The 12,855-nt window shown below is 33.7% G+C and overlaps 1 protein-coding gene across 4 annotated transcripts in view; it reads right to left on the reverse strand.

Moving 5' to 3' along the window:
* Positions 1–552: 552 nt before the first annotated feature.
* Cep128 (centrosomal protein 128) overlaps positions 553–12,855 on the reverse strand; it is a 407,740-nt gene continuing 395,437 nt past the window's right edge. For all 4 annotated transcript variants that reach the window (XM_040274764.2, XM_078050644.1, XM_040274765.2 and 1 more), the window contains 2 exons: positions 10,539–10,647; positions 553–1,655 (listed from right to left, as the gene is read on the reverse strand). In XM_040274764.2, coding sequence (XP_040130698.2) covers positions 1,528–1,655; positions 10,539–10,647 — 237 coding nt within the window. In that variant the 3' untranslated portion in view covers positions 553–1,527. The remainder of the gene's footprint in view (positions 1,656–10,538; positions 10,648–12,855) is intronic.

Here is a 12,855-nt window from a genome sequence, read left to right on the forward strand (position 1 = left end):
TGATAATTTCTCAATACCCTAAAGATTTCCCTAGACTGATACAGGTTACATAGAATACTAGGACTGTGACCTGATTTTCAAAGAACTACTGGAGTTAAAAACCTCAAAATGTACATTAACAACCCTGTTAAGTTATGAGGTTAGATAAAACAAAATCAAACTTGTTTCATGTTGTCTGATTTTTTTTCAGCTGGCCTAAACACATGTAATTCATAATATCAAGCATGCTTCTGAATGCATACACCGGCTTTGGTATTTCTTCTAGCATGACTAGCATGTGGAACTCAATAAGAGGGTTTTAGAACAATTAAATGATAAATTTATGTTGTAGTCTCAGAGACTATGAAGTTTGTGTTATTTAATTTTTGGATATACAACATCTTCATTTCTATAATAAGAATTGCACTTCTGTTCAGGGAAAGGGAGTGCTAATTTCTGCACCCTCAGTTATGGAAAGTTAGGAAAACATGCTGAGTGGAAATAGAAGCTTTATGAAATGTGAGAAGTCTAGTAAGCAAATATATTTTAACAAACAAAAAAATGTAACACACATTACAAAGGAATTGCTTTATTGTCCTTGCCTCTGTACAGAATCTTTCCACCATGAGCCACTAGGATTCAGTTCCTAGATATTTATCAGTATTTAGCATTTAAATATAAATCTTTCTCCTGGTAGATCAGTTTGTAAAGGGGATAAGTTCTTGTAAACACATCAATGTTGAGAAAAGCGGACGTGAAAAGCAGATAAGACAGTACCAAATTATATGAAAACTCTTGCAGAATGAACCTCATGGGCACAGAAATTTGGTGTTGAGATTCTGATCATAGTAAAAACAAAAGATGGTCCAGGATATGACTGGAGTGATCACAGTGGAATATTTGGCCACAAAAGACAAATAAATAAATTGTGCTATGAACTCTTTACAGTGCTCTAGAATTCAGATATCATTTATAAACTCTACATTGCTATTATATGTAGTAGTAGACTTTTAAGATGATGGATATAGCAATCCTGAGCTTTTATAAAGTGGACTGTCCAATATTATATATGCTTATCTCCATGTCATGTTATAACACATGATAATTTATTAGGGAGAAAGCATTGAGAAAAAAATCAATTGTATATAAATGCTCCCTGAATCTAAAGTGCTGGCAACTGTTGCCTCAAAAGAAATGTATTTTCCTCTTTTGTAGCCAGTTATTTTTGAAAGGTATCAATTATAAATCCAAATTTTGGTGAGGAAATTGTGACTGACCGCATGTTAAAAAGGAAAATGTGAAGAGAAAAGTATCATTTTTTCTGCTGGTGTAAGTTGCCAGTAAGTTAGCTGCACATTGGGAATTATTTACTCTTATTTGAATTGATTAAAGAAATATCATTCACAAAGACTATCTGTGTTATCATTTTAGTCCATATCTGGTAATACCAAAGAGCCAAAGCCACAGGTCTGTCTGTTAGACGACCTGGGCCAAATGACAGAGGGATAGATCTGTGATTATTTGTAAACCACTCCAAAGAGTTACTAATTATATTTTGCCTTTTTTATTCTCATAGTCCTCCTTCTTGGACTGTGAACTTGTTCCATTCATTGGTAAACTTGCGGCATCTTCCTTCACTGAAGCTGAATCTGGAGCGACGGTCCTTCTGGTAAATGCTGGCAAGGTTAAAGGAAAGAGAAAAACAAACCAGTGTGAATATAAAACCAGGGCTAAAAAGTTGATTTTAGAAGGTACTTAATTAATCATGATATTCAATCTAGTTTTCTGTAATTTAAACTTTGTATTCTATAATAGACCTTTAACAAATCAGTTATTATGTTTCAAAAACACATATATGCATGATTTAAAAACTTCAGTTTTTCATTTGTGAGTATCTGAGAGTGGGAGATGTGTGCTCTTTAGAATACAATGACTTTACACACACACACACACACACACACACACACACACTGAATTAAAGAGAGAAATTGTAAGGGTTTCCTATTTCATAGAATCCTCTTTGTTATCTGCTCTGTCTTAGGAGATCTGGAATCTAGGTTTACTGTTTTTCTACTACCTCTTACTGCTCTTTTGAGTTCTGAATGCTTTGATGTGAAATCTTTCTTCCTGATTTCTATTTTCAATGCCTGTTCATTCCTTACTTTCCTGCACTTTAGAAAACTATACACCCATCCACCCAAGTTCTCAAAGGTTGGTTCCTGTCTTCCTTTATTCTGCTTAATCTATCTATCCAATTTAAGAGAAAATTCTGATATTTTGTACTACCTCCCAAATTCACCTAAGTCCTGCTTTATCCCATCTCCATTATTATTATCCCAGCATAGGCCACTGCTTTTCTCTCTCCCTCTTTTAATCCTGCTTCTTTACTCTCCTTTCTCCATACCCTAATCAGAATTTTTCTTTTCCAAAAGTAAACAAGGTCATGCCATTTTCCTGCATAACCTCTTCACCCTTGCCTTTTACTGCCTTCCAGTGAACCTGAAAAACCCAAACATCTCACTAGGGCTGCATCCTCTCAGTCTCTCTGGTTGCTCCATCTCTCTAGCAGACCATGTTCCTTTCCTCTTTGGGTCTTTGAACTTTGTACTCCTCATATCAGAATGACTCTTTCCACCCAATATCAACTTAGCTTGTTCTTCTTGATATTCAGGTTTTAGCTCAAATGCAGCTTCCTCAGAGAGGCACCCTCTGATCATCCATCAAAAGTAGTGGTCCTGTTCCAGGGGCCTTCCATCATTTTACCTTTACAGCACCGACCACCATTTTAAATTATTTGCTTATTAGCTGACTACCTGTTTCGCCATGAGATGAGGTGACCTTGTCTGTCTTGTTCATTATTATCTCCTCCAGAAGCAAACACAGAGCCTTGTGTACAAGGCTCAATATATATTGGTTGATCAAGTGAATATACTTAAGGGATTTTTAAGAGGAGTCTATGGCTAATTTTTTAGTTGCTTCTAGAGAGAACCTAGAGAAAGTACCCTGTCAAATCACAATAATCATAATTCAATTATTTGAAAATATCTGGCACTTAACTTGTCAGTGAAAACTATCTGAAACATAGATTTCCTTACCTTATCAGTACCTCCATCTTTTAAAAAATTTGATCTTTTTAGATATACATGACAGTAGAGCTATTTTGATATATACATACATGGCAGTATCTCCATTTTTATTGCCATAAATCATTGGCATTTACCACATAAATGTCAATTTGAGAGCAAATTACTTAAGAATTATATACTCATGGTTAGCCAGGTAGACCTTGAACTATAAAATGAAATGAAAATAGCCATTGGACCTATGCAGTGGATAAATTGTTTTTGTTTTTTTTCTTGCTGTGGATAAATTGTTTTTTGACCAGAAACTTAAACTCCCACTAATGGCGCCTCAAAACACAAATTGAGAATGCTAACTTTTCTTTTTATAGCAATATAAACTGAGGTAAGGAAGTGAAATTTTTGTTTAAAGCAACTTTCACTGAATTGCTTTTCAAAAAATATCAAGTTAAAATAAAATGTATGATCCACTTGTAACATCAGTAACTCTTAGATAACATTTTTGCCCCATGAAAAAAATCACAGATCTTTCTTTTTGGGTTTACTTATTTATTTTAATAAATATTAGTTTTTAAAATATTTTTAAACTTACAGAAAATTTGCAATTTACATTTATTTTAAAATTTGGTTTGGAGACACTAATTCCAAAGAGATTAAACCTCTTAGTCTCAAAGGACTGGAGATTTCTAGAGGTCATCAGATTGCTACAGAGATCTTGTTCAAGTTTAGACTGGTTCCATCCCTGAGAGTAAAGGCCCTGTCCTGGAGTTGTGTTCCCTTAGTTTAAAAGGAGCTATACATGGAGACTAGTGGTCAGTCACTACTTATAAAAAATAAAAATGACAGTTTCAAAAGCTGACATTATGAGCCTCTCTCACTAAGCCCCCACTGTCTACAGGCGAAAGGTAATGGAATTCAAGTCTTCTAAAAGTGTGTCCTGACTCATGGCCATAACTTCTAGCCAGCCAGGATAAATTTGGTAGTGATCATGGCTTTAAATAATGGATTTCTGTGTTCCTATTTCCAATGGTAATATAAACTTACAATTTATACATTTCTTTCCTTCTTCCTGGCAGAAGGAATCTACCTTTTCATGAATTGACCTGAACTACACAAAGCTGACATAAATTACTTCTTAAAACAAACTTTCATTAATGCTGGATCATTTCAGAGACCACAAATTATGCAGTATTTTCCCATTTCCTTTGTTTTTTCCATGGTCAGTGATTCTATGCTTTAGTTTGGTCACAGTTTGACAGGGCACCTATGTCAGCAGAATGAATGCCTCTGACTCCAGAGCATAGACAAAAGGGCCTGGTACAGCACAATTCTAACCTAAGGAAGGAGGTGCCTGTTCTATGCACCAAGAACATCTGCCTAAGGACTGTCAGTGCCTACTTGCCAGAGGTCTGCATAGGTCCAAATGGCTGGTCCAAAGCCAGACTTCTTATTCCATTTTGGATTAACAAGAAAATCAGACCTTTGCTGTTCAGACATAAAACCCAGGTTTTCTTAGTATCAATTATCTTTATAAGACTTGTTTTTAGCCAAAGTGTATATATACACATCTAACAGTACCAAAGGGTTACACAGAAAACAGAAGTCTCTCCCAACCCCTGCTAATCTTACAGTCTCACTCCTCAGAGTCAACCTCAGCCAACTCTTTTAGATTTATTTTCTGCATTTGCTTCATTTTTGTAAAAATAAGTCTTTATTGCTATTTTCTGACTTATCATTTTTAGACATTATCCACACCCACCTACATTCCCATCCTCCCAATATAGCTACATCTAAACTTTTAGTTATGTCAATACTGAGTGTTTATATTTTTATGAATATGTAAATAAATACAGCTCACATAAGACTAAGGTATTCTGTGACAATGTTTCTTATTCATTTTCTCCCTATACTTATTAACTGACTCATGTTTTAATTTTATTTTTTATTTCCTCTTTTCTGTGACTTTCTTAATTGTTTCTAATAGCTCAATTAGATTTTTGTGTCTTTTTGTAGTTTATCTTTTTTCTAAGTGCTCAACTCTACCAGATAATTTGTTTATTCCCTAAAGATTTTCTCAAAGGAATCTCTCCTTTTTCCCCTTAATATGGGAGAATTTAAGAACATGAGTGTCCAGATTAAAGGGCCCCGCCAACAAGTATCTAGAAGAAGGAATAAAACAAGACCACACGGAGGCACAGCATGGCAAACTCATTAAGGTTGAAGAGCACAGTTCCTACAAGTTCCCAGGAGTGGGAAGGGAGTGAGAGGCTACAGGAGGGCCAGAGAAGATCATTTGGAAAGAATGGGAGTCAAATACATATAGTTTTTCAACACCATCACTGAATTTTGGAAAATAACTGTTCAAAGTCCTCAGAAGGAAAATAATTTTCAACTAGAATTTCATAGCCAGCTAGTATTAACCGAGTATAAAGAGAAGAAATCTATTTTCAGAAATATGAAAACTTTCACCTCCCCTTCTTTGATGTGTTCCCACAAAAGAAAGGGGTGAAACAAGAAAGAAAAAGGCATGAGATGCAGGAAGCATAGGCGTCAACCTCAGGATGACATTTGTGCAGCAGCTACTTGTCGGAGGAGCCCTTTACCCTGACCACTCCTAGCCTTCTGCTGTTTCCTTTGTTCTCTCATACTAGATTTCCATTGATCATGGATTGTCCCTCTTGGAATGGCTTTTTAAAAAATTTTCTACTGTCCTATGTTTTTTTTTTCTTTTACTTTCTTTGTGGTTTTCTTGATTTTTATTTTCCACATTTCCAAGTTTTTCTTTTTTGTTGTTGTTTTGTTATTTGATCTTCATGGCAATCATTTTAAAATTCTGAGACCTCTTTCCTACATGTTCCTTTTTCATAATATAATTGCTTTTATTTTTAATGGATCTAATATTTTCTCTGATCTCTTCAAGGGTACCTCTTTTGTATTATCTTTAGCTATAGATTCCATTTTTCTCTTTGTTGGTTTTGCATTTCTTATTGTTTCTACGTTTTAGTTATAGACATAATACTTTTATTTATTTACTTTTATGTGATGCTGAAGATTGAACCCAGTTACTCACATGTACTAGACAAGTGCTCTACTACTGAGCTACAACCAACCATAGCCCTTGACATTTCTTTTTAATGTAGGAGTTTTACAGAAGATTAAAGAAAAGTTATAGGACAATTTCTATGATTAAGCTAAATTTGTTTGTGTTACAAAAATAGAAATATTCAAGGTGATCCTAATTTCCCAACAGTTACATTATTAAAAACAAAAAATTCAAGGTTCATCAGAAAAGCAAATAAGAATGAATCTGATTTCTAGAAATAATTTAATTAGTTAATAATAATTAATAATAAGGTGGCTATGACTCAATTTTGAAGAGTATTTTTTAAAATATGGCAAGAGGCTTAGAAGATAAATCCTAAAACAAACTTGTCAACAAAAGAAGTGTGAGACAGAAGACAGAATTAGTTAATAACATAATTAAATGATTCATTAAATGAATCTTAATTTTTAATTTTTTCAGTCAAATTTTACAGTGCAATAAATATTTTCTCATTCAAATTATGTTCTCCATGATAATTTTCCCTTTTCTTAGTTTTATTTCTTTTGAACCAGTAGATTTGTGTTTTTATTAAATTATTTATTTGTTCTAATTTGTTATATATGACAGCAGAATGCAATTCATTCCACATTACACATATAGAGCACTATTTTTCAAGTCTCTGGTTGTACACAAAGTATTTTCACACTATTTGTGTCTTCATACATGTACTTAGATTTATGATGTTGAACTCATTCCACCATCTTTCCTACCCCCATGCCCTCCCCTCCCTGCCTTTTCTGTCCTATCAAAGTTCTTCCATTCCTCTCATGCTCCCCATTCATTGCCATTATGAGTCTGCATCCTCATATCAAGAAAACATTTGGCCTTTGGTTTTTTGGGATTGGCTTGCTTCACTTAGCATTGTATTCTCCAACTCCATCCATTTACCTGCAAATGCCATGATTTTATTCTCCTTAAATGCTGAGTAATGTTTCATTGTGTATATATACCAAAGTTGCCCTATCCATTCATGTATTGAAGGGCATCTAGGTTGGTTCCACAATTTAGCTATTGTGAATTGTGCTGCTATAAACATTGATGTGGCTGTGTCCCTGTACTACGCTGTTTTTAAGTTGTTTGGGTATAAACCGAGGAGTGGGATTACTGGGTCAAATGGTGGTTCTCTTCCAAGTTTTCCAAGGAATCTGATACTGCTTTCCAGATTGGCTGCACCAATTTGCAGTACCACCAGCAATGTATCAGTGTGCATTTTTTTCCCTCATCCTCGCCAACACTTATAGTTGTTTATATTCTTGATAGCTGTCATTCTGACTGGAGTGAGATTAAATCTTAGCTGTCATTCTGACTGAAGTGAGATTAAATCTTGAGAGTAGTTTTGATTTCCATTTCTCTAATTGCTAGAGATGTTGAACATTTTTTCAAATATCTGTTGATTGTATATCCTCTTCTGAGAAGTATCTGTTCAGTTCCTATAGTCCTTGAAACTCTAGCCAGAACAATTAGACAGATGAAAGAAATTAAAGGGATATAGATAGGAAAAGAACTCAAATTATCACTATTTGCTGACGATATGATTCTATACCTAGAAGACCCAAAAGACTCCATAAGAAATCTTCTAAAACTAATAAATGAATTCAGCAGAGTAGCAGGATATAAAATCAATACCCATAAATCAAAGGCATTTCTGTACATCAGTGACAAATCCTCAGAAAGAGAAACTAAGAAAACTACCCCATTTACAATATCCTTAAAAAAATAAAATAAAATACTTGGGAATCAATGAAAGAGGTGAAAGACCTCTACAATGAACACTACAGAATGTTAAAGAAAGAAATTTAAAAAATCCTTAGAAGAAGGAAAGATCTACCTTGTTCTTGGATAGGCAGAATTAATATTGTCAAAATGACCATACTACCAAAAACACTATATGGATTAAATGCAATTCCAGTAAAAATTCCAAAGACATTCCTCATAAAAATAGAAAAAGCAATCATGAAATTCATCTGGAAAAATAAGAGACCCAGAATAGCCCAAACAATCCTTAGCAAGAAGAGTGAAGTTTGTGACATTAATATTCCAGGCTTTAAACTATACTACAGAGCAACAGTAACAAAAGCAGCATGATATTGGCACCAAAATAGACTTAGAGACCAATGGTTCAGAATAGAGGACACAGAGAAAAACCCACATAATTACAATTACCTCATATTAGACAAAGGCACCAAAAACATATGTTGGAGAAAAGCTAGCCTCTTCAAGAAATGGTGCTAGGAAAACTGTAAATCCACATTTAACAAAATGAAATTAAAACTCTATTTCTCACCATGCACAAAACTCAACTCAAAGTGGATCAAGGACTTAGGAATTAAACCAGAGACCTTGTGCCTAATGGAAGAAAAAGCAGGTCCAGATCTCTATCATGTTGAATTAGGCCCCACTTCCTTAGTAAGACTCTTATAGCACAAGAATTAAAACCAAGAATCAATAAATGGGATGGATTCAAACTAAAAAGCTTCTTCTCAGCAAAAGAAACAGTCAGTGAGGTGAATAGAGAGCCAACAGAATGGAAGCAAATCTTTACTATAAGCACATCAGATAGAGCACGAATCTCTAGGATATATAAAGCACCAAAAAAACAAATAACCCAATCAATAAATGAGCCAGTAGATTTATATAGAGACTTATGGCTGCCTGTGAGAAATATCTTAATTTGAAAAATTACCAAAGCTGGCCATAAAATGTTTAGACAGTTGAATATATTTTCTTTCTTTGCCTAAAATTCCACAAATTTTGATGCTTTCTACTTAATGTCTTCTAACTACTTCCATCTAGGTGTCTTTTTAGGGCCTTATTAAAGGCACAATACCAAAATGAAACATCACGAGAAATATGACCTCCATGTTCCTGTCATGGTGCTGTTTTTATCTACAAGCTCTCAAATGTCATAATTGATGAAATTTTCTGATGTTCAACTGTCATTACTTCTTACTCTCCTCTTCCATGTTTTATTATATTAAATAGATCTGGGAAGTTTTCCATGGCTTAACATGAGAGAGAAAAATTCCTGCCTATCAGATTCTGAGATGCCATTTCTAACTGGAGATACAATCCATATTGAAAAGTGCTGCCAGATTAGAATAGCAGTGAGTTTATGTGGATACGAAATCACTTGGTAAAATGATTAGAACAGGAAAGAAAAATGCTTAGCTTTTGGAATAAAATAATCATGATATAATGATGACAAAACCATTTATCAGAAACTGATAAATATTTATTTAATGAATCCATGAATATTAATCAGCAAAAATGAGAGTTATCACCTTTGGATTTGACCTATTTCTTGTGACTTATTTTGGTACATTATTTTGTAACTATCTAGCTATTTTAAATGACAGAATTATCAAATTGAACGCACAACATTTCAGGCCCATGGTAAACTAAACAAATACATTATTATGTAAATAAGAATCCATTAAATAATATCGAAATTCCAATAGTTTGGATAATAGTGAACTTAAACGCATGTTCATCTAATGTTATTGAATATTAATTGGTAAAAACTGTGTGCCAAGTACAATGTAGAGTGCTAAACAGTGGTGAACAAAATAGGCACTCTCCTATCTTCAATGAGTTCACTCTTTGGTGGAGGAAACAAACAGTAAACAAAAGTCACTCAAACATCAAGGGGCTTTACAATTATTATTCTGAGGAATATTTTAAAGGAAAATTGTAACACATGGTGGTCTTATAATAGAAATCACCTTCAAAACTAAACTCTAATGCCTCCTTTAAGAACATTTCACATAAGCTGAAAGCTGAAAAACAGGCATAGAAAGAGAAGGAGAGGAGGCATACAAGGTGGAAGACAGTATTCTGAGCCATGGGACTCATACCTTGCTTAGGCTGCTGAGGACAGTTTACTGGCATTCACTGAGTATTCACAGAGTGAATTCTAGTGGGTAATGGCACTCATACATAGTCTAACTCTTTGTACAAGATCACATATTTCTGATGAGTTATATGCAAAAATCTTCCTTTTGATGATTTGAATTTTATTATAAAAATAACTTCTTTTACTCAATTTATAGTTATTAACAATATCCAAACAAAAAATTTTGCTTAATTAACATTTTACCTTGGGTGATTTGACTTTTCTGAGAAGTGTAAGATCTAAAAAAGATATTATATATAAATATATATATTTTTATATATATTCTCTCTACATATATTTTTAAAGCAAATTGGGTAATATTATAAAGGTACTTGGGGTGATTATTTGTATGATTCATGATAAAATTTTCTCAAACTTAGCACATGAATATTATGATCATGTACTAGTCCTGAAGTTTAATTTTCTCATGAGTTGCATTTTCTTAAATCCAATTTAAGAACTGGTACAGGACTTTATTACTTACGGCTCAAGTGTGAAAATCGTGGACTAGACAGGAAGCGACTGTAATCCTGCCAAGAAGATGAGTGAACTAATCCATGAGCATGGGAATCTTCAACAAAGCTTCTGTCATCCTAAGAAAGAAAGCAGGACATTTTGGTTCAGTTATTACAAAATGTAAGGACCAAGGCTCAAATGTACTGAAACTGAGACAGAATCTCAATATGCAAACTATATTACATGTGAATAGTTTAATACAATTATAATCTTTGAAAAAAATAAAATATATATTAAAGAAAATATACTAAAAAAAGAAATCACTCATTGCTATGGCAGCATGACATATTTCTTTCCAGTCTTTTTTTGACGTCTATGAATAGGATTTATAAACACGGTTATAAAATTGTGTTATTTACATTTACTCTATAAACATTTTGGGAGTCATTATATTATCCTAACCTTCAGCTCAGTGATTACTCATATGCTATCTGGTGGATGTAACAAGTTTTGCTCAGCCATTATTTTACTTGGCATTTAGGTGGTTTCCAGTGTCTTACTCCTATAAATAACACTGTGAGAAATATCTTTAAATATATAACTTTTTCCATATTTAGGTCTATTCCTTATGACAAATTCTTAGGTGGAAACACTGAGTCAATAAAAATAATTTGATATTTTTAAATACATTTAGCTAGCCTGCCTTCCATTATGATTAATCTTCTTACACATTCAGCAAAAGTTTAAGACAAACAAAAATGACCACACAAAAGGTCTCTCTTTTCATGTGTTGTATGAATGTGTCCTTCTACCCAAATCTTAGCTGAAAAAGATGATTACAACTTTAAATAAGTTTATTAATTAAGCAGATTAAAGTGGGTGATTTAATATACATTAATAAAGAGTAAAATAATAGCAGTTTTCTCATGAATTTTTTTCTAATTATTTATTATTCTTTTTTCTTTATTTTATTCATTCATTTAATAATAATTTATTGGACACATATTATGTACTGAACAAAGAACAAACAAGACATTGGGGTATATGATCAGGAAACTTTAAGGCTGGCAGGAAAGAAAGGTATAACTACACAAAATATATTATTAAAAATTGTGATAATTGCTATAAGAGCAAGAAATAATAGGAATATGCCAATTTAGACTTGAGATCCAAAGAGATCCTTCTGGAAATTGATACTGAAGGCAGTATTTCAATGCTGGGTATGAAATCAGTGAGTCACGTAAGGGGAAGCTTATGGGTAGGGAAGGGAAAACTAAAAGGGAAGTAGGGAAGGAGGGAATGATGTCACAGACCATGTGAGTACTGAAGTAAAAAAGAGTTGGTGTGTTTGAAGAACACATGGAAGACCTCATGGATTAGGAATACTGAGCCTCTGCAGAGGAAGGTGGTCATAGTAGGTCCAGACGTGGGTAAAGGGACTTTTTTTCTTAAATACAATCAGAAGGCAATCAAGAGTTTTAAAAAGTAGAATAATAGCTTTGAGTTACATTTTCAAAGATTACTTTGACCAATGTGTGGAGAACATATTGGAGTGGGCAAGTGTTGAGGTGGGAATACCAATTAAAAGGCTGTGATGGGGGATAACTATGAGTCTGGAGAGTGGAAGAGATCAAGAATTTTGCTAATGATTACATAGCAAAAGGTGGCTCTAAAAGATTCCTCAAAACATGGTCCCCACCTAGTAAGGCTGTAGCTTGATGAATTAGGTGTCATTCTCTGCACAAGCTACCAGCTTCTTAATTTTTTGTCACCAAGAAAGGCAAAAAGAAGTTTGTACATATTTGTAAAAGGGCAATTTATTTTGAGCAAAAAAGGCATGTATATAATCCTCAGATGGTTGAAGATCTTAGCCTTTTAGCCTTTATGTATTAAGGAATTTAGTTCTACATAACATGCAGATCCTGAGGTTTTCAACCACGTGATTTTTTTTTTTTTTTTTTTTTTAGTGCTAACACATTATGGGGATTTCATTAGAAATAGGTGCTGCTCACTGTAGGATTTCTGGGAAAGAAATTGTGTCTCAAGTATACTCCAACAACCACTTTTAAATACTCCAACAACCAGGGGAAATTAGAGTCAGACAAGCTAGTAATTGTGGTAGTTCAGATGTGGATACTAAAGGCCTGTCTGGAGTTGGAAAATGCATAAATGGAAAGGAAGGTGATGGTCTCCACTAATGCTAGAGAACTCCACTAAATCATGGTTTAGTCTGTAAGTACAAAAAAAAAAGTGTAATGATATGGTTTCCCACTAAAAGATGCTTTGATGACTATGGCATGATAAGAGAAAAGAAAGACAAGAGAAAGCAAGATAAAGCAAATACA

This window comes from Ictidomys tridecemlineatus, chromosome 5, assembly GCF_052094955.1.
Source record: "Ictidomys tridecemlineatus isolate mIctTri1 chromosome 5, mIctTri1.hap1, whole genome shotgun sequence".
NCBI lineage: Eukaryota > Metazoa > Chordata > Mammalia > Rodentia > Sciuridae > Ictidomys > Ictidomys tridecemlineatus.